Below are 23,088 nucleotides of genomic sequence, written 5' to 3' on the forward strand. Positions count from 1 at the left end.
TATCATTTTCTTTCTTCTAAATTTCTATTTTCGTCTCTTCTAAGTCTCCAAAACTTCTTTTGTTTCCTTATCCTTTTACTTCATAGATTTTGTTAATTTCTGATCTCTGTGTGATACGCCGAATGTCGAGCATACTTGAAATTGTCCTAGCCACCAATTGTCTTTTACCAAATTGTCACATACGGCAAAATGTCTTTCTCCAAATTTTCTTGTACACTGAACTGTCGTACAGAGAATTGTCTTGCAATGAACTGGACCCTTTGAATAAATATTAGATAGTAGAGAATAATTAGATGTTTCTTTATCTAAAATTAACACCTCATTAGGCGCGATTAATTAACAACTATTGCAGATGGTTATTTCGATAACGTTGAACGTGATAAATTCTTTCGCTGATAACCTATTTTGCCCATTTACTTTCATTAGTCTGATAATGGCTATTTCTTAAAAAATTGAATTCATCATTATCAACATTGGTTTAGTTTATCAGCATTCGTTATAAGGTATGGTTCACTTTAACAGAGATTTACGTAACCTGATTTGTTTTATCGAAGTTTTTCAGAAATAGCGATTGATTTTTATCAAGGTTTACTATAGATGAATGTTACCTTTATGAGAGATTGGTTTTTGCAGTGATTTGCACCACTGAAGTTCGTAATAAGCGAAAGTTCACTTTATCAGGGAGCGTTATAAGTGATGGTTGATTTTGTGAAAGTTTTCCATAAGTGACTGTGCGCTTTGTTACCGATTTTTGTAGTCCACGATTCATTTTTTCTTTCAAAATTAAAGATTCATTTTACGTAAGAGCTCGGAAGCCAAGATTGGTTTTGCACCAAGGGAAGTCCAGATTTGGAATGCTCTCTGTTTATGCGTTTCACGGAGTGCATCCAAGGGTAAAATAAGATTTTAGACTACGAGAGCCTATTGAAAAAGTGAAGGTCCCCTCACTCATAAGATGTCAGTTCTTAGACGTCAATATTGAAAAGACTTCTAACTTTAAGTTACGAGTGAAAAGTGTGTCAGAATAAGAAGAGGATTAAAGTCTTCTCCAGTTCTTTTCAGGGCTGATCGACGAGTTCCGATTCATTCTGAAAGTGAAGTTGACACATTTAACTGTGGAACTAAGAATTGAACTTAGAATTCAACCCTATTTAATTGTTCTAGCAATTTAGTGATATGTTCCATCTGATTAACGAATCAGATGGAAAATGGAAATGGAAATAATGTTTTCAATAGGCTATTTCTTCCAAGATGATTAGCATTTGTCTGGATGTAATCATGATCATAATACATTTTTGTTTGTTTGATTTGAATAACGTTAAGTAATAATCAAATATTGTTAAATTAACAGTGCGAAATTTAAACCATCAGAATTTTCATATCCGAGATCATGTTTATTATCAAGGTCTTCCCTCCTTTTATGGAATCCAAACGTCCTTTTCCATGTGGTAGAAGAATGGTAATTATCCTTCTTGTTGCTGAGTTGTACTATAGGGTTTTAGCAAATGTATAATACATGGCTGCCGTTTTCTAAAAGCATAATTGTGTCTAATTTATTAACTGAAGACTCTGTAATGGTTTTATTCAATTTTTTTTGATTAAAGGAATAAATAGTACAAAAAAGTAGCATTTTTTAGTCGTTATATACAGTGCACGAGTGATAATTTGCTATTCCCTTTATAGGAATAATGAAACTCATACAATCATGTTAGTATATGGAAGTCTATTCTGTATCTGCAACAATTTTTTTAATCAGAAGATAGTTTCATTTTATGGGTACGTCCTATGTTCGAAAAAATACGGTAATTAAAACGTACTTATCATGCTTTCTAATAATAAAATCGGAAAAATGAACTCGTTTAGAATATGACTGATAATATATTCGATTATTTAAAAAAAAATGAAGTGCCATTTCTTAAGTTTATGTTTGGTGGCTTACTAAGATCATACACTAACTTGAAGTTCTCAAGGAGTAGAGTTTCCTACACATAACGATTTCCCATTCATAATGTAGTTTGGTCTAGTCACGACAGATGTCTCAAAGAATTAAAAAAAAAAAAAAAAAACTCCTCGTTTAACCTTTTTTTCCCCCAAAGTTCTGTCATCTGAAGCAAGCAGAAAGTAACCTCTTCTGTATATCACGCTTTCGCCGAAGGAGAAACTGGAGGCGCATGAGGAAAAGGCAAAGGTGTGTTAGATCTCATATACCACAGTCATTAGCATGATAAATGAAGTATGGGAAAATGCGATTCATCTTTGTAGTAGATTAAACCGGGTCACGCGATATAAAATTGTCGCTGTGTATGCGTGCTGGAAGCAGAAAATATAAATACTTTTCTCCTCTAAAGATCTTCAATATCGTGCCAGGCGATTGTCTATAGAGGGAGATTTTAAAAAGTAGCTTAGTATGAAATCTGTCCAAACTCTTCTGACAGCATTTGAAAGGAAAAAAAAAAAAACTATAATTTGAAATGGGTTCCCTTTCATTATAAGGAACTCGGATTAAACGAGTACTTTGTCTTATTTATTGTACACATTAAAAATTCCATCTTATAAACTGAAAATTACGGTATTTTCATTCGTCTTGAATTTATTTGAATGTGAAAAGTTAGTTTCAGTACAAACTATAGAGGGAGCCCTCGATCTGCTTCCTGAACGAATCGAAATTTTACCCTTTTGGAATATTATAAATGGATTTTTGCTGTTATACACAGGTGAGATCTGCATTACAAGTCTAAGGGGATTTGTACTTTTGTCCCCCTTTCTGTTACTATTCCAGAACGTTCATAGCTATATATTCTCTGAGGACGTGTCGTGAGGATTTTATCAAAGTGAATTCGCACATTACTAAGCATCGCCAGTCCGTTTTGCCGTGCAAGTGACCTCCGGAAGTCATTTTTATCATTTTATCACAGTGACATCACCGCAATCGGTAGATTATTGAAGTGAATATTAATGTCCAGACTCCTCGATATGTCTTACAACTCGGAAACAGATTACTAAGTACCCCTCTCAGGTAGATGTTTATATCGAGTTGGAAATCCTTTTGTTTATACCCTATAAATCCTTTTATCCGATCGCATAATCCTCTCCAAAGCTTGTTAGAAGCTTTCAGCGTATTTTTTTCGTTTCTATTCCAAGTGGTTTTTGCCATCCTCTGTAAAGGTCACTTCATATCAATCCATCCAGTCAACCGACTCGCTTCTATTAATGTCCAACTTCCGATAGAGAGCCGGAGCACATTATTTCCATTGAGCTGTTTCCTTGCACAACAGGTTTCTTCCACTCTACTTTTCCTCTTCAGTTAGGCCACGAGATTGTCGACAGATGTACGAATGATTGGGTAATCATGCCTTGTTATAGGTGACTGCGATCCAGCTAGGCATCAATTTCGATTATCCAGCAGAGCGAGAAGTACTGTGTTTTGGGTGACAACAGTTTCATTCTACAAATAACATTTTATGGACTCGTGTGAGAGAAAAGCTGCAAAGGGCGCGTGCTAGTAGACCATAAAAAAAGGAAAACATCCTATTTTACATGGTAGTGAAATGGCAACCACCGGATCGTTTATCTTAACTTTAAGTTAATCGGGCCATGTGATTGGTCTATTCGTTTCAATCTCTTTTTCTTTTAAAGCTTGTCTGTTCTGATTCTTCACTGATCTTTTGGCTTTCTACGGAAATAGTTGTTCGTTTTTATACGAGGTGTGGCGATAAAGTTCCCGGACTGGAGCAATAAAAAGAACAGAACACAAAGTGGAGGAGCTCAAAAATGGCTCTATTTTTATTCACAGTAATCACCGTCTGATTGAAGGCACTTATTATATCTTTCTAAAAGTTTTTGAAAAGAGTCAGTGAATTCGTCCAAAGAGATAATGTTCATTCGGCCGCTACGTTTTTTTTTATGTCCTCGACGTCCTGAAATCTCTTTCCTTTGAGGAAAGTTTACTAAGAAGTCCACTGGTGCTAGATCGGAAGAATAGGGTGGATGATGGATCTGTACAATGGCATGTTTCGTCATAAATACCTTCACAACAAGTACGAAATGGGTGGGGGCATTGTACCAACAAGAATCGAACCCCTTTCTCTCTAAATTGCGTTCTCAACCGGGAAATACAGTTCAGTAGTCTGAGGCACTAGCGTATAGAATGCAGCATTGAGGTTCTCCTCTTCAGGTACAAATTCCTTGCGAATCATACCTTGTTTGTCGAAAAACATGACCGGCATTATTTGGTTCCTGGACTTCTCTAAACGAAACTTTTGGGCCTTGGTCATGATTTTGAAGTGCATTGGATGCTTTGATGCTTCATCAATGGGTTGTACTGAAACACCCAATTCATCTTCAGTGACAATACAGGCAAGGAAATTAAGGTTGTCTGGACAATCTCTGCTGTGCGCTGAGCGGAAGAATGAATGGACAATATGGCAGATGTGCAGAAACGAAATTTTCTCGTTCGTGCATAAAAGTGGTTGCTAAAAGAACGAATTATTATTATTAGCTAATGCGCCTGAAATGTAACGTATTGTCTACCTTCAGTAACTATAATTAATTATAGAAATATTATTAAAAAATAGCTTTGAAGCGGTTTACTCCAAAAGAAAAGAATTGCAATTTTGGAGTCTGCACATTAATACCAGTGAGTGACTGATACATTTTTTGATTACAAAGGGATCAAGTTTTAGGGAGAATTGAAGTTTAATTTAGTTCAATCGAATGAACCAAAACAATTATTAGATTTCGAAGACTTCAATTATGTTGTATCTGTTTTAAATAACGATGCTATTTGAAAATATCAACAGACAATAGCAACTGAACTTTTGATCAAGAAATTAATTCTACCATATCTCCATCGGATGGCGCTTGCTACGAAGTAAATATTTGCTATAGCCTAAAATGACCATTGGGTCATTACGAAGAAACCTTGTAGATGTTATTAACGACCTCTATGTTAGCCTAGTAATCGACTCGGGTTGTTCTGTTGTAATTTTCTCCTTGTGTGGTATCTGTCTGCGCGTGCTCTGGAATGTTTGCTTTAGAGAGGGACGCTACCACTGTTTATCGGTGCATGTCCAAAATATATCGCTTTCCCTGACACTGATTACACGAAACCCCTTACGCTGTCATAGCAACCCTTTGTTTCCGAACCCCTCTCTCCACCCACCCATCTCCGGTCCCTGTGGCCACTCAAGGAATTTTCGTTCGGGATATGTTCAATGATAACGAGATGGTACGTTGTAAAGACCTGTCAAATATGCGAATGTACCTTTTTTAACTTACCCTAATGGGAATAACTTTGTCTCTTGACAAAGACACGGACCACATGATGAAAGTACATCTACTCGCTTAAATCGATATTTCTACGTTTGCTGTTGCAATTCCATTAAATAAAATGGTGTATTAGACATAAAAACTGGAACACGTATGTCATATAATATTTACGATTATACTTCTTGTTCTGGGATTGATGTACGGGTAATACGTAAGAAAATAAAAGTACAGATAATATATTAATAAAACAGAAATCTTGCTGGTGTCCACAAATTAAAAAAAAATAATAATTGTTATCAATCATTCAAAAGCGAGTAAAAAATAAATGGAGCTTATTATAAAACATTTTTATTTTACACGTAGCATTTCAACTATTACTGTCAACTTTGTCAAATTACAGTGTCAGTAGCACTTTAATTTTTACTTTTACATCCAGCCCTCGTGGGTAGCACAGTTGGTAGAATCGCTTTCTTTCCCCCACTGGGTGGAAAAGACCAGAGTTGAAATCCCATCAATGACGCGAGGAATTTTTATCCTTTTTCACAAAGTGGCTGAGTTAGTCAGTGTCAGGCGAGGGTGGCATGGATTTTCGACCAGAAAACCCGGCGCAATATGGCCTAAGTTGCTGATGCGCCTAAATATCCTACAACAGCCAACCGATCGACCAACCTGACACCTTAATGCTCAACTTCTGTTTTTACAGCACGAAATTTCACACATCACCATATCAGTTAATCTAGGACCTGAGTTGAATGGCCTAATACTAACGTTTATCTCGGAAACCCGAGTTTTTCATCCGCAAAATAGAAGACACCACCCACAGAGTGCATCAAATTACGAATACGATGTACTAACACCAACGGCCTTAGCAGCCTTGGTAGTATAATATTAGTACAGCGATAAATATTTGAGTAACAATACTGTGATTAATATAATTGGTTTTAATATAAGCCACCTTGATCCTATTAAGTTTTTACCAGTTTTATTTAGTACTTTTGTTGTCAAACTTTACCATGGCTAAGTCAAGCCCCGATAACAAAAACAAGAAAATTTCATATCTCTCCACTTCATGAAGAGGTTCCAAAAAGACTTATACTTGGTCCTTCAGTGTAATATTGCAAAATAAAAAAGAAAGTCCAATGACGGGTCTGTCGGCTCTACCTTTTTCAATCCCTTTGGGACCTTCTGTCATAACTCAAAGAATTAATTAAACGTGGTGTGTTCAATTACAGTATGTAACAAAAAATTGTTTAACTGTTTTTGTGTTTATTTTGTGTGCTGAATTCAAAGGTGTCATTGGTTTTTTCTAGTGTCGTTATTTTGACGACATTTATGTGTTACATTTAATGAGTAACCATACTGCAATATTCAAGTTGTTGAGTTTTAGGCGGATCAGCAATTTAGGCCATATTGTGCAATATATATGTGTAAATTGAGTGTATTCTGTGGTCGATTTTCTGTTTTCTGGATGAACTCGAGTTCTGGGGAGAAAAAACCATGCTGTCCCTCGCTTCAGACCCATTAACTCAGCCACATTGTGTAAAAGACCTTTAAATATTCCACCGTCATTGACAGGATTCGAACTCCGGTCTTTTCCACCCGGTGTGGTAATGAGAGTGATTCTATCAACTCTGCTACCCGTCAGGGACTTGTGAAAAAGACCTATAAAAATCCTTTGCATCACTAACGGGATTTGAACTCAGGTCTTTTCCACCTATCCTTTCCGGCGATTCTATCAACTGTGCTACTCACGAGGGCAGGAATGAGGCGGAACGAGTTCTTTATCATGGTGATTTGCAACTATCCAATTTGAAATAAGAGCTGTAGGTTGCAATTGAGTCAACATGGACTAGCAACCTGAGGCATACTTACTTTTAACGTCCCCAACTGTCAAGAGACGTTGTTAGTAAATTTGCGCTCTCTCTTGAAAAGGTAAATCGTTCCCAATTTAAAGCATTATGCTAAAACTCAATTATCTAGCTCATTGTAAAGAAAATATTTTAAAATATCAGAAAGGAAAGTAACCTTATTTTTATTCTTTCTTTCTTTCCTATTCTTAATACTAACTCACTATAGCTTGGTCACAAGGTGGCACTGTTCCTGTTTCCACTTGACGGGGCCTGTAATCTGGAAAGGAAAAGTTTCCCTTCCAGGGCGAAATGGAGCAAAGAGACTTAAGTAGACGGAATCTGTGATCCAACCTTCCTTATTATCGATTCTTTATGCCACAGAAATCCATAGCACCTTGGAATTTTTTCTTTTACCAGAAAAGTTTTTCTACCTTTTAATTTGTGATATCTTATCTTGTTGTTTACCAAAGATCGCATTTCTGTCGTGGCCTGTTATTACAGCAAAGAGACCACGGATGGCTCGATGCGAGTGATAAAACCAGATTTAAAAAAAAAACAAAACAAAACACGTACTTAAATATGGTTAGCAACCATATTGTTTACCTATTTTGCTCTTTATTTTAATATAATTGGATAGATTACATCAGCCCTGTGCCTTATTTACTTTCAGCTCCAACAATCTTTTCAATGATGTCCAGATCATTGATGCCTATAAAGGACTTGGTGTTAAATCTATCTGGCATCATCTAGCTGTTTGTTAATGTCAGTTGGTTCTTAATTATTTTATTTATCTGTTAGATATTAAAACGTTTAACGAATTACAATATCTAATTTCGATTACCTCAGTCACTATCAATTCCACCACTCAAGTTTCATTCAGTGTTCTTCCTGGATTAATCTCTTTTCTAGAAGAATCTTAATTAATGTATATTTGATAAGAAATTTCTGTGTATAGGCGGACTGCAGCCGGCTAACTTTCTTGGGAACTGATCAATGTTTGTGTGTGCTTTGCTTGTCAACCCCGAACACGAACCCATTAATAATGTATATCTCACGGGTACATGGATTTCAGATCTAACATTCGGCGTACAAGTGAGGAGAACGAACTTTCTTCCCAGAGAGTGCAAATGGAACAAATAAATCCATAAATAATTGATGGCGATGTCCCGAATGTCCTCTAGACGATGTCAGAAATAGACTGCCCTCAGACGCATGGTCAAATAACTTGTCTTTTGCTTTCGGTGGGATTGTTTGACAAATGCTTAATTAATGGTATCTGGAAATTACCGTTTTGTCAATTAAATGTCTGGTTGGATTAGTCTCCGTTTAACAAACAATGTGGGATGTCAATAGATGTAGAATGGCGTTCATTAGAATCAAGTGTTGACATTTTGTCTTAATTAATCATACTAAATATCGTGGATTTAAAGAATGATTTCATTAATTGATTTCTGAACTTTAGATAAATGGATTTAGTAGTTTGCAAGTCATCCTGAGTGACTTAATATGTTAGTGAACTACCTTCAATGAATGTATCCAGGAACGGTACACGTCATCTCTCTGTGCGCTAATTAATTACCATCTTCCTATAAAGAAGGGGAGTTTTCAATTGTGAATGATTAATTACAGGAAATGTGAATTTTCGATTGTTGGTTGCCAAGATCAAAGAATGATTTTCCTTCTTTGTTCTTAGATTAATATAAATTAGCGAAAACTCAATTTTGGCGAGATTTAAAAATCATGTACGGACAGCTACTGCTGTTTTAATAATAAAGTGAACATTAGAGTTGTTAAAGTCCCACAGGATGTTTAAACTTGGAATTTCAGCGAATAATGGCTATGATGTATTGGTTTTAATTTTTTTTCTTATATGCTTTGTTCTTGGCGAAGAGGATAAGGTCGGAATTATGGCCTTGGACGTCCTCCAATAGTATTTGGTAGGGTACGAATCTATTGGAAAGATGAAGACAGTTGCATGATACAAGGAATTTGGAGATGGCCTTGAGGGAGGTAGTTGGAAATTTAGAGCCACTATAGTGCCAGTTTATGGATGAGAGGAGACTTATGAAGAGTTTGTGAATAGAACTCAGATAGACGGGATATGGTGAAGTTGATTGATGGAGATTTGAGGTTGAAGTGAAGCTTATATTTGTAAGTATTCTGTGCGAGGATTGGTTTAGAAGTTATGGGGGCTGTGGAGACCCATATTTTTGCTATGTACAGAAGTTCCAGTAGACGATTTCTTGACATAATTAGGGGTTGTGGCTTTGGCGTCCATATATGTTGCATATGCAGTATTAAAGTTTACTCGACTATGGAAAATTACTCCTGTTCAACTATCCATTGACCCTGGTGGATAGTTTAATGTCTGTAGAAGAGCGTGCTCATGGCCGATTTATATGTTTTGGGGTCTGAAAAACCCGGAATGACTCACGATGAAAAATCCTACTCCCTCCTTCGAAGATTGGCTAACTACAGTCTCGATCGAGGATGACTGCAAAAATACTTCCAGTCGCCGACATGAATTGAATCCAGACTTCTCGAAACAGATAAGTGCCGAATCTTCTATACTGTCACGGAGGACTACATCAACCACAACTTCCAGAGCCCTCGCGGGTTATACAATGTGCTATAATCACCGTTCTCCTACACCATGTGGAAATGGCTTGGGTTTTAATCCCGCCAATGACGTAAAAAAATTTTAATGGCTTTTTTTACCCACAACGTGGTTGAGATTTCATCTCTCAGAAATGGGTTTGTCGTCCAGAAAATAGGCAAACTGACCGAAGAATACAAACAGATACAAACATAAAATACGCACTTCTTATGAATTGGACAACCTAATCTAACACACTTAGAAAATTCCTAAACTAAAATAACTTAGATAATTAACGCCCGAAGACATAGACAATTAGAACAGAATAGAATTAATGGGTAGGTGATGCTATCAAGTTCCTAGATTGGCAGTGGTTGAGGATTTCTTCAGTGAGTACATCGTGCAACTCGATTTTTTTTGAAGGTTTTACAAGGCCTTCCAAAGGTTTGAAAAATATTGAAACTAAAATATGGGGAATGATTTTGGCACACTGTGAACTAATTTTTGTAGAAATATTCTGAAAATCATCAGATATTTTTAACAATATCTCATACCTTTCATATCCAAAACAGAATTATCAAAATTCTGCTTCATTCGGACCACGCTGAAACAAGTATCAGGAAAGAAGCTATTACCTCTGCATCATCCAACCCGAAAGCCGTACCAGTGTTCCTCTCCATCTGCAGCCATACACAATTTTACTTTCATTAGAACCGTCCTTACAGGATGAAGTGTGCAAAATCTGATGCAGCATCCAATCGGAGATGTTGCACAATGTTCTCCAAACTTCTGTTACAGACAAGCATGTATTACACTCTTTAAATCTTTGCTTCTTTTGATCCACCCCAGGAACGCATACTTACTTCATTCATTGCCATACTAATAGTAAGATCATCAAATATGCATCCACACTGCCAATTACTTTGCGAGAAATCAGAATATTGTCTAGATGTAATTGGAGTAACTAACAATCTAGTTATATGAGACAAATAGTTATCTAAATTTTTGATCGTGGCTAGTGAATTCCAGAGTTGATAAATCGAGTCATTAAAATTAAAAATAGCAAAGTAAAAATCCCCTTAATTAAAATTGTAAGTTAAAAACTTAATTGTACAGATATTTTATGTCCATGAAAGAACCGCGTAATAACGAAAACGCGTAGAGCGAAATAGCGTTAAACAAGGCATTTTAATTTTGGGGAAATTCTATAAGTGCATGCGCATATAAGGCAGTTTCGTAGCAAACTTTACAACAAAAAATATACTTAAAATCGATAGCGCTCTGTAGTGAAAGATATTGAATAACCAGCTGTTGAAAGTTCTAGTTGTCCCCAGTAACAACTGCTGTATATGTTTGAGTGCAGTTGCTTAGTATCGAGCCAACTGATTCGAAAGAGACTCTTTTATCCTTCTAAGAAACCCTTTGATCATAGAAACAGGTGCCTTAGAACTGCACGTTGTGAGAAGGGGTTTGTCAGAGCTATTGACATCTGGGATTCCAGACATTTCTAATGGAGAGATGTCAACAGTGAATAGAGAGAATAAAGAGGTGCCGCTACGTCTTTGTGAACAGTTTGTGCCATGGATAGACTGGGAATGACTCTTTAGGAATACTGAACCTCCCATCTTCTCTTTCCTCCTCTATGAGGTTATTCATAAATTCGTCTTATATTCCTGGGATTTATACAATATATATGAACGTTTTCACTAAGTTGAAGCTTAAATGAGAAATCATTTATTGATGTCAACTCTAAAACGAATAATTTTAATATTTCTTTATCAATGTTAATGCTGATAGAGAAATTTGTGTTTCGGGAGTAAGACATTGAAGGCTATTTGAAGTGGAAGATCTGATATTATCCTCATCTATATGATGCTTCATATTCCCTGAAATAAATTCTTCATTCATAGGATACTGATTAAATGAAAAAAATATTTAAATCACATTTAGATGATTGGGTTTAAAGAAAATAGAACCATTCTAATTGAATGATTGTACTTGATTGATTCCATTTTCACCAGAGTTTTCTCTCCCGAAAACATGGATTTTTCATCCCACTAAACACAAAAAAAATCGATCATAAAATACACGCGATTTGCAAGCATAATAAACAGACTCTTCATGGCCTTATTTACTTGACATCAGCTCAGTTTTGTTCTTGTTTTACTACCGATTTTTATCGAATATATGGCTTCTCCTCTAATTACATTTTTAATTCGATATTTATGGCTAAAAGTGTTTCCTGATTGCAAAGCAGCTACTGAATCAGATTAAGGTTTACTGAACTGTGTAAAGTGAAACATTAATATGTGATTATCATTAAATATCGGGATACAAATGTGTGTCATTCTAGCTGTTGGTTAAATATTTGATTTTATAAATTATTGGTGTTCATAAATCTGTAGTTCACGTGCCTCGCTCTAATTGGAATTTGTGAAGCTCATAAGCAGCCAACAGTTATCAAAATATAGACGTTTTTGGAATGAAAAAAATTCAAAATTAAACATTTTCCAATCAACATTTGAAATTCGATTAACAGTAACATATGACAGCACACATTTGATCATTAAAAGAAGAACTAGCTTTGTATTCAAAATCGCTACATATTCCACTCTCCCATATGATGTGAATGGTCTTTTCCGCTCATAGATTTTTAATGATAATCCATTCTTCATTCCTTCAACGGTTATATATTTCTGTTTGGCACGACATGCGTTGGGCTTTCCCGTCCCCAGAAAACTCTTCTTAATATTTATTTCCATTTATGTTATTGGACCTGGAAATAAATGGACCTGGAAGCGAAGTTCTATTACTCCAATTAAAATCCCTTAAGTGTTTAATGCCTCTGTGCCTTGCCCTCGCTGGTAGATAGCACACTGGTGGAAGCTGAGTTCGAATCCCATCAATAACACGAGGAATTTTTAGAATACAGGACGTTAATATACTCAGAGATCAGCTGTTCTAAATAGTTGATCTCTGAGTACACTTCTAAATCTTGTGGAACAAAACAAAGTCGCAACGACATGTGGTGAGAATAAGCGTCAGGTACTGATGATTATGCTCTCCACATGAAAGATTTCCCAAGTCGTCAGCTACTGAAGGATTTTGCATTACAATGGATGATATAAAGCTTCACAGTACCATTCACAAATACCTTATGTAGTCTCTCTTTCAAGAGTCACAATACAGTTGCTGTTTGTTTTCTGTTTATATTCAAAAGAAACTTTTGCTGGACGAAAAAAACAGAGCTTTATGGTAAAACTATACAAACCTCCAGGATGACTAACTCAGCCATTGTGCGAAAAAAGTCCATACAAATTGCTTCCATCTTAAAGGAATTCTAACCTGGGACCTTAAAGAATGTAAAGTTAGCACATACATCCCTGTTTCTAAGGCCTGCAGCATCTGCAGGCTATTGGTAAGTAGTTTCCTTTTTGGCCAAGATAAGAAAAGAACCCTACTCGTAATTACACTTAAATTCATTGATTTTTCTGGTAAACATTCGGATCATTTTTCTCCTCAAGGGGGCGGAACCACACTTAATTAAACTTAACTCTGATTTTGATAACTTCTTTGGAATGCATCGAAGTTCTTTGTAAATACCTGGTATGGGTGTATCGCAATCTCGAATTCTAATTAATTAATTAACAACCAGTTCCTTTTTCTTTTCTTATTGCCTTCTTAAGGCGATAAAATTGTGTTCTTTTGAAAAAAAATGTATTGCAATTTTTGTTCAGAATCGCCGTATAATTTAAATTGTACAGAAATAGCGCGTGCTATCTTTAACCTTAATTTAAAAAACAAAGGTAACAAAGGCCAAGACTTATTTGTACTCGATAGAAAGCAATATGTTACATTCAATCTCAAAAGAACCAGTGTTTTTTTCCCTCTTTCTTACTTGTTTTCAAACTCGAAGTTTTTGTGGAAACTGAGAATCATGTTCAATGGATGCAGTTATTTTCATCGAACAATATTTTAAGTGAGGTCTTTGACATTTCGTTAGCTTTCTCATTAGTATACAAACTATGTATTCAGATTTGGTACTCCTACAGAGGAAAAGCCATTTCACTCACCTAAATGGCTTTCGAAATTCTCTTCTGTCGACATGGTCGAATACAAATGAGACCATTTCAGCCCATCATAAGATCCATTCAGAATTTATAAATCCCCGAAACACTCTAGATAATACCAAGAAAAGCAATGAATTAACAGTTTCTACAATTTGCTACGGGTGCTTATCTATTTCCTTAACCTTCTGTTAACTTGAAATACGTGCAATACTTAAGCTGCAAACAGCGAAGTTGGAGCTTATTGGTTCAACCTTCTAGTTAAGTCTGCACGGGTAGCGGTTTACAACAAAAACAAACTCAGAGGGGAAATATATACAGTATTATTAAACGTGCAATTCTCTATACTTTGTTGCAAGTTTGGAAATCAGGAGAAACATTGGACCCGACACATGTACTGCATTAACTGCACAACAAACCACCTGGGGATATGGCTAACTGGAGAAATTAAAAGTAAAAGCAAGATCAAATTCCCCATAATCGTGGGATAAAGGAAGCAGTGGTGAATATAACGAGGATTCTTGTCCAGCAAAGTCTGTTGCAGACTTTGAGCACAATGAAAATGCATTCGCATCAGTTCCTCTACATCACGCTGTTGGTTTAAAGGAAACATAAGAAAATATGTTCAATATTCTGAGTGTAATAAAACACCACAACTTTACTTGAATTGTCTGTGATCTTAATATAATTGGATTACTCACTGGTCTACAGGGAAGTTTCCTGTTGAGAAAACCCTACACGTGTTGTGTAAGTGTAAAGTGTGTTTAGGGTCAAACGGCACCAGGGGTTTCCCCCATCTCCGCGTGGTATACATTGTCTTGTGACTGTCAAGGCCAGAGATTTAAAAGTATATGGGTATTGTTTACGTGTAGTGTTGTGTATCGTTGTTACTCTGGCCATTTAGACGCCAGACCCCTACTGAGGCCCCACGTTGCCTGCACCTCGCCCCGTGGAGGCAGACCAGGTACACCAGTACTTTAAGATTACTCTGGCAGGTCCTGCCACCTAATTTCCTGAGATTCAGTGGCAAGGACCTAAAAAAAACAGCACACACATATGGAGTGATGATCGTGGCAGGGATAGCGCTAGAATTTGAAAGGCCGAAAGTTCTGTGGGCGAAGCAATTTGGGTGTTGTTAAATTTTGAAGTATAGGGTGTTCACTATGTCAGGGATAAATTTCCGGGTCACAGCGCCCTTGGTTGAGTCCGTTCATCTGGATTGCCAGATTTGTCCGAGGAAGGTTGTAAGGCGTTTCTTCTCTGTTACAGTATTATTGATTGGGTTGGTCGTGAAACCAATACAAGTTACTGTTCTTTCCTTTGCAAGGTGGTAGAGTAGGCCGCAACGGATGATTTCCAAATCTAGGGGGAGACAGCCCACTAGGACCTGGAGTGCGTGCGAGCTCACAGTACAGCATGCCCTTGAGATGGTTAGTAGGATGGAGCACTGTATAGTCTCTAATTTTCTCCTATTGACTGCCTTGGTAGCTTTTTTAAACCAGACACCCGCAGCATATGAGAGGGCTGGGATAAATATGGCTTTATAAAAGAGGGAGAGTGTCCTCTTCTTTAGGCCCCAATTCTTCCGAGTAACTCTGGCAATAAATGCTGAGTACCTCTTACTTTTTTTCTGCAGATGTACAAGATGTGGGGTGAAAGATAAGTTCTTGTCAAGGGTAAGTCCGAGATGCTTCAGTTCTGTCGCTAGTTTTATTGTGGTATCCTGTATCTTGAGTTGCGGTGGCCTGTGTATGTCGAGAGAACCTTTCAGGAGGATCGAGGAAGTTTTGGTTGAGGAAATTCTCAGGTGATTGAGACTGACCCATTTGTGTAGTCTGTCAGTGGCCTGCTTTGCAGTAGCTTCCATCTGGGCTCTGCTGTCCGCCTGTAGCATGAGGACAAGATCATCCGCGTATGCTTGGGTATCTACTCCATCAAGGTCCAGGCCCAGGAAACTGTCCAGGACAAGGTTCCAAAGTAGAGTGGCCCCAGTATAGAGCCCTGTGGGCACCACCGATGAACAGGTCGGGTGACTTGGCAGTAGGGAGTAGTTACAGTGACCATTCTGTCAGAGAAATAGGTTTGTATGCAGTCATACAGAGTGCCCCGTGTTGTGTGTCAAAAGAGTGTCACCCGCTCTATAATCCACATTTTGATCATAGTGGCTTTTTTTTTAGATTTTCCAAGTTAAATAAAACTTGGAAAATCGCCATGGAAGGTCGCCATGTTCCATCGGATTACTGAGAAGAAATATTTTTAGAAGTATTTAGAAAATGATTGAAAAGTCGGAACAAGTGTGATAAACTAGATGACGATTATATCGAGAGGGGAACAACAGTTAGAAGATTAATAAAATAAGATTTTATACTTTTTCCTCAACTTTTTGAGATCTCCACCCGTATTTATCAAAATTTATAAAGAGAATTTGATTCTCTTTCCCTGAATAAAATAAACACAAAAACACCCATTTTCTAATAATGAATATTTCAACCCTTTCCAAGTACTCTTTGAGGTTTCAAATCTCTGGAAATTATTAAATTTTCATCCCGTGTTTACTCATTAGCAGTTTTCCACTTCAAAGTGACTTGGTATCTTTTAAAATGCAGCTTTGTTATGATATCAAAGACTACGATATTTCTTGCCTTCTTCCATCTTTCAGTTATGTTTGGAACAGCTGGTGCTGCTTACTCAATCGTGGTTGAATAACCGAAATTCTTCATCAGCATATTTTCCTTGGTATTAACAATGTTTAGAGAATTTAGATGGTCGGATGACTTCCTTTTGAAGTGTATATTCGCTCTTCTTGCAAACATGAAACTTCGGTTATAGCAAAAGGAGTCAATAGCTGCCAATACTTGAGTTTCTTAAAGCTCTTTCCGGCAGACTACAAGAAAACAGCAGAATTTATCGGCATATTTCGATTACCTTTAGTTATGGTCGATCAATTTTTCTACTTCTAAAATTCTTTAAGGAAAACAGTTTTGTAAATGTTTGTAAATTGCTCCAGAGTAGTGTTGAACATTTTAGGTCGAGAAGTGAACGCTTTCAGGACAGCTGTATTGATCCACGGATTTTGTGAATAATTATGGAATTTACTTAGAAGTGAGACTTTTCAGTGAAAAAGTAAAAAATAAATTAAAGAGTGAAACTAAATAATTTAAAAACTAAGGGCAGAGCTATTTTTTAAATTAATATCATATTTAAAATAAGGAGTTAACAAACTTCCAGCGCGTAATGATCATATGACACTGAAGATCGTTAGGTCAACAACTGCTGATGCGATTGATAAATGGAGGCGGACTGGTGCTGTAAGGGTCACCAAAAAGCTAATGGAACGTGACAGAGAGAGCCGGGCCAAGAATCGTTCGCTCAAAACGCAGGTCAACGTTTTCATAGCATACACACGCCCTGAATAAGAGGATTGGAACACATTTCAGTACCAGTATAGTGCTCAGGACGCTGTATGATGTGGTTTACCACGGTCATGCATCGGCCCACAAGCCACTAATCACCCAGACGAATTCCATTGCGCCGTTTAGGACAATGGAGTGACAAAACTGTGCATTGGAGTGACAAGTCACGGTACATGGTCCAGTCTGGAGATCTTTCTTGAATGTGGCGAATGCCCGGAGAAAGCTATCTGAGGAACTGTATCGTCCCCACAATGAAGTATGGCCGAGGCGATGGTCTGATACTATTTTTCATGATTTTGCTTGAGTCCTTTGGTTGTTTTGAACGTAATCATGAATGTTGAGGAAGTGTATGTAGGCGTCCTCAACCTACGTTGAGGCAGCACGTCGGGGTAGGCCTGTATCAATAGGAAAACACTCCATGACATATTGCTCGCGTTGCGACAGACTATATGAGAGGGCATAAGCTTCGAGCAGTTGGACTGGCCTCAATCCTATAGAGAACCTCTGAGATGAACTGGATCGTTGGGTGTGTGTGAGGAGAGACCGCCCAAAAGCAGAACTGAACTGATTATCACTTTTATGGTCAAATTGCGAAAAATATTGGAGGACATTTATGTACAAAATACTACTGGGGAGTGTTCCACGGAGACCAGAAGCTGTCATACCAGCTTAAAGTTTTCAGTACGCTTATCAGTTTTCCTGTAAATAAAGATTATTTGTAGATATGCAGGTGTCCGGATATTAATGGACTATTATCTTCGTTGGCTCTTCACCCACTTAGCAACTCAGTTAATGACCAGGTATTCAGACTCCACAATCCACTTATTAAAGAGTGAATTTTAAAATATGTAGTTAGTGCATCTTATTTTCATTGTTTTTTCTAAAATAATGTCTTACATTTCCTCAACCAGAAAACTCTGTAAAACACGAGCTGTAAGGGCTTTTAAGTACACTTGCAATTTCAGTTATGTCCTGCACGCTGTTCCAACTCCAAGAGATCTATAGATTTTTCCTTAATGGATACTGAGAAATCTTAAAACTAATCATATCAACACAAATGAAAAAAATCGGAGTTAGAATATAACTCGCAGATGTGTTCTAACCTGGGAACTTCAAAGCTATTTTATTTTTACATGAAGTGCCCTTTTTTTCTACGAGAATCCAAAGAGAAATACGTGGCGCTCATATAATTTTCCTGCACTTTTATTCATTTACTACACCGCATCATCTCTTCAATTTCTTTTTTTGCCTCACCTACCTCTTATAATCCCTAAATAAGTAAGCATCTCTTTATATGTTTAGCTAAGTTTTCGGTTAAGCTTTATGAACTGGAATATCTTACCACGATGCACTTAAATTTTCATTACGTTCTGCCTCTCAGTTATTGTATGGTATCCTCCTACAAATCTCTTTTCCTGTAGCATATAAAAGCCCATTACAGAGAGGGATCATAAAACTCCATTATAGACGTATGCTTACCAGTCATCATTACAAACTGCGATCTTGATTGAGAGAGAGAGAGAGAGAGAGAGAGAGAGTCGTATCTCCTTCCTAGATCACCGTATCTATTTCCGTATCCACAAACGAATTGCTGCAATTTTGATAGGAGTAGCTGCAGTCCGGGTGAAATCTGTCATTCGTGTCTGTCTGCAAGAGACCAATGATCTCTAAGTGTTGGTTGGGCTAATGATCTAGCCAATAATTATACGCTAGAACATCACGAACTAGGAACCACATCAAGGCTTTTTTCAGACATATTCCATGTTTAATAGCCCGTACACAATGTGGTATTTCTGTTATTGAAGAATATTTAGAGGAACAAGCCAGAAACAAGGTTATTGATCACTGGAGGTTGAGAAATTGGAATTCAGCGATTCTGGTTAGTTCTGTTTGCGGATTACACAGTGGGTAGAATCCTTTTAAGTAATTTTGATATTTCAATGTGTGTTGATGGACATATCATTTATTAAAAATACAGATTTAGAAGTTTATAAAATTAATTTTTTAAAATAAAATTCGTAAGTTTTACAAAAATAATTTTTTGGAAATATCTTAATATTTTTATAAAAGTCAGAATTTTTGTTAAATTATTTGATACTTGCACTTCATTTATTAAAATATTATTTTAGGATTAGTATTGGTATTAATATTAATATTTTATAAAATTGATTAATCTAAATAAAATTAATTTTTAAAGTTTCATTTAAATAAAATTAAAATTGTAACTTTTATTATATTTTATAAGAATAATATTTTTTATTAAAATTTATTTGATATTTCAATATGTATTTGTATATTTGTTTTTATTTATTAAAATATTATTTTAAATTTCTATAAAATTAATTTATTTAAATAAAATTCATTAATTTTTAAAGATATTATTTAATTTTAATAATTTTTTTAAACTTTTATTATAGTATTATAAGATATTACAATTTATTTGATATTCTATTATGTATTTGTAGATTTGTTTTTATTTATTAAAAAATAAATTTTATAAATATTTTAAAAATAAAAATTCGTAATTGATTAAAAATCTTGTCAATTCCATAATTGTATTATAAAAATCATATTTTTTAAAATTAAAAGTCATACTTTTTTATTAAAATTTATATTTTTTATTAAAAGTTACACAGATCTTTATAAAAATGAAATAAATTTTCAATCCAAAGTTCAAAATTTTATTATTTACAATCTCCTCAAGTTGTTTAAGCTAAACAAAATAATCAAAATATATTTCTGATTAAGAATGAAAAAAATCATCCCTTTAAAAATGGTAGTGATTGTGAGCATGAAAGATACACCGACACATTTTTTAAGAAATATGACAATTTAATATTAAAATTACTAATAATAAATAATTTAATACACTAGCCCCATTTCTATGAACACTGTTATTATTGTCCGTAGTAAATCCTTCAACTTCATCCTTTTTGAAACTGGATGATTTCTGAAGCCCAGTTACTGGAATGTCTTTGGTTACCATAGTGACGAGATTGGAAAAGCTCGCTGTGCACTTCAGTTTCAGTTTGTTATGTCGCACGGACTCTTTTGACAGGGTGAATTGTAAGTTAAGAGCTGATGTCTCCAAGCGATCTGGGTGGAGAGTTACACTGTAGTCGGTGGTATACTTTGGCTCCTCCTAGCGTGAGAATAATCAATTTGGTAGGAGAATTAAATTTTTTATTTTTTGAAATTTATATCGTAATATTTAAATAAAAATAAAGTATTGAAAAAAAAAATAGAATTGCTATTATTATACTAATATATCTAACTTTTAAAAATAATTAAATTAGTTAATTTAAATAAAATTCATTAATTTTTAGATATTATTTAATTCGAATAATTTTTTAAAACTTATTAAAAATAAATTTAAATAAATAATTATTTAAATATTTTAATAATTTATTTAAAATAATTAATTAATTTATTATTAAATTAAATAATTAATTAATTATTAAAATAATTTATTTTAATAATTATTTAAAAAAATTATAATAATTAAAGATTTAAATCCATAATTTTAATGGATTTAAATCTTTAATTATTATTAAATTTTTAATAAAAAATCAAAATTTATTAAAATTGCTAAATAATTATTTTTTTTTACTTAAAAGTGAAAAAATAATTATAAAAAACAGAAAAAAGAGAAAAGAAGAGTCAATGCTAATGAAACACCTGGAAGGGCAACACTTGTTGCACAACCATGCAAGAACGGGTCCCATCAATTAAAGTCCCATCGAGGAAGAGTAATTTATTCATTAAATCCCCATAAATTCCAATAAAGCTAAATCCGCAGTTTTATCTATTCTTCATAAAGAGAAGTGATCAGCCCTCTTTAAAAGAAATCCATTGGAGAAACCAGCCAGTGATCCCACCTTTGTTCAGTTTGATCAAAAGTGGACTCCTCTCTATCTGCTTTTGAGAAAACCCCATGAATAATATCTATCTTCTACTGACACTGTTTGTTGTAACAAATTACAATAAAATTGTTGAATTCATTACAATGGACCAATCCTCTCTGAAAGCCATGTTATCCATCATATCTACGTTTTCCATCCTCACAGACAAAGTATGTTACTCAACAGTATTATACAACATAAGGTTACTTTGGTATATAATTGCTCGTTATTGGTAGGATTACATTTTTAGTTAGAATTTCTAAAGATGAAAGTAATGATCATAATTCCTTTTGGCAAGCTTGCAACGCTGGGTTGGACTGTCATTGAAGTCAGGTGATTTGTTCTTTTTGATTTAGTTAAAATGGACAATACCATCGACAAATTTGTCTTTAAATATCTGAAAGTAGGACACTGATAGCCTGAAGATCCATTTGTTTCAGTTTGGTGATAGAATTAGATTTTGTTTTAAATTTAACAGTCCTTCCATGAAGAAATGTTCATTATACCACCCATGCAATATCTTAGTTTTCTGCTAAAAAAATTGTGTTCAGATTTCTTCAGCTCTATCAAAATTATACGGTTCGATCAGCCTATAAATCCTGCACAAGTCAAACTATCTCTATAATAAGCCAACTAGGAAAGGGTGGTATTTGAGGCTAATTGTCTCAAGCAGTATCATCTTCTGTCATTAAATCGCGTCCAACATTATCTCATTTAAAATTCTCTTTTTAATAATTTAAATTTATATCGTTAAAAGTACCTATACCGAATGACAGTCAATCGTAAAATATTAATCACATTACATCTCTCATATGGCTTAAATGGTGATCTATTCGAACCTTTATTGTGTTCTCCCCACTTGTATCTCGAGAGGTAATTTAAAATGCACTTTCCATGCTCATGTTTGACATCATGAAGGCAATTAGTGGTCGTAACTTCAATAGACTCATTGTGTTCAATAAAACAAGACAATCTATTCCTAGATGAAACCGAATAGATATAATATTTATTGTTTTTCCATATACGAGCTTGTGAGAACCTTTAGATGTCTTTTATAACTTTCTAGATCTGTATGGGAGATACGCCCAACGGTATCACGTCAAAGAGAGTTTGCAATTTTACTCAAAGTTTGGTGGTTGCCTAGTAACGCACAGAGGATTACGTGCGCCATTATTTAGATTGCACTGGGGAAATATTCCCGAGAAATAAACACGATTTCGAATAGAATTGGAATAAGAAAAAAAATGGTCAATGGTTTTTCTTTGAAATCATCTGTTTATTGTTAATATATGTAATGGATGTTGCTTTTTGAATATTTAAGTAGTCAGATAGATGATGTCTATTATAATGCTTTTAGTGGTCCATTTTTCAAAATCTTGTTAAGATGCATTTTTAAATTAGAAAATAGTCTACTAACGTGAATAATTTGTTTTATTTGAAAGAGCTGTCTGCAATATATTCTTACCTCTGTAACTAGGTTATCATTGATGTACCATTTGAGAGATGGAACAGGCTTGGACTTGGCTGATACACATGTGACTGTGACGTTGTCTCCAATGTTGTATTTTGGCAACTCTCCACTGATTGCTGGTCCTTCTAGTGGAGGCACTAAAAATATAAACGAAGTAAAATGTTTCTAATCGAGCAAAAATATTTTGTGATGAGCTGGAGTATAGGAGAAAAATGTTTAATCAAAAAATACCTCACTAGAAGGCGCTCCGAGTGCAAATTACAACTCTTAATTTTATTTTAATTAAAAATCATTCCACAAGCATATTTCAAAATAGAAATGATACCAGATGTCGCTCTTATTAAATCGCAAAGCGCATCTTCCATTAGTCCATTGACAGAGTTGGATGAAATCAATTTGCTTTGATTGCTAGAGCCATCCACCTCCTCCTGATAAATGGCACCTAATGAAATTCCAAATCAACATCCGACGAGTGCCAACAGATGGGTGCAGTTTATCTCTGTTCCTTTTAACATGGATAA

The 23,088-nt window shown here is 35.3% G+C and overlaps 1 protein-coding gene across 1 annotated transcript in view; it reads right to left on the minus strand.

Moving 5' to 3' along the window:
* The window catches only part of LOC150079546 (uncharacterized), a 102,362-nt gene that overhangs the window by 41,336 nt on the left and 37,938 nt on the right, over positions 1 to 23,088 (minus strand). Inside the window, exons 5-6 of the mRNA XM_090383100.1 lie at positions 22,562 to 22,704; positions 20,064 to 20,336 (exon numbers count right to left, since the gene is read on the minus strand). Coding sequence (XP_090239226.1) covers positions 20,064 to 20,336; positions 22,562 to 22,704 — 416 coding nt within the window. The remainder of the gene's footprint in view (positions 1 to 20,063; positions 20,337 to 22,561; positions 22,705 to 23,088) is intronic.

The sequence above is a fragment of the Mastigoproctus giganteus genome, chromosome 10 (assembly GCF_048544385.1).
Source record: "Mastigoproctus giganteus isolate SK-2022 chromosome 10, ASM4854438v1, whole genome shotgun sequence".
Lineage (NCBI taxonomy): Eukaryota > Metazoa > Arthropoda > Arachnida > Uropygi > Thelyphonidae > Mastigoproctus > Mastigoproctus giganteus.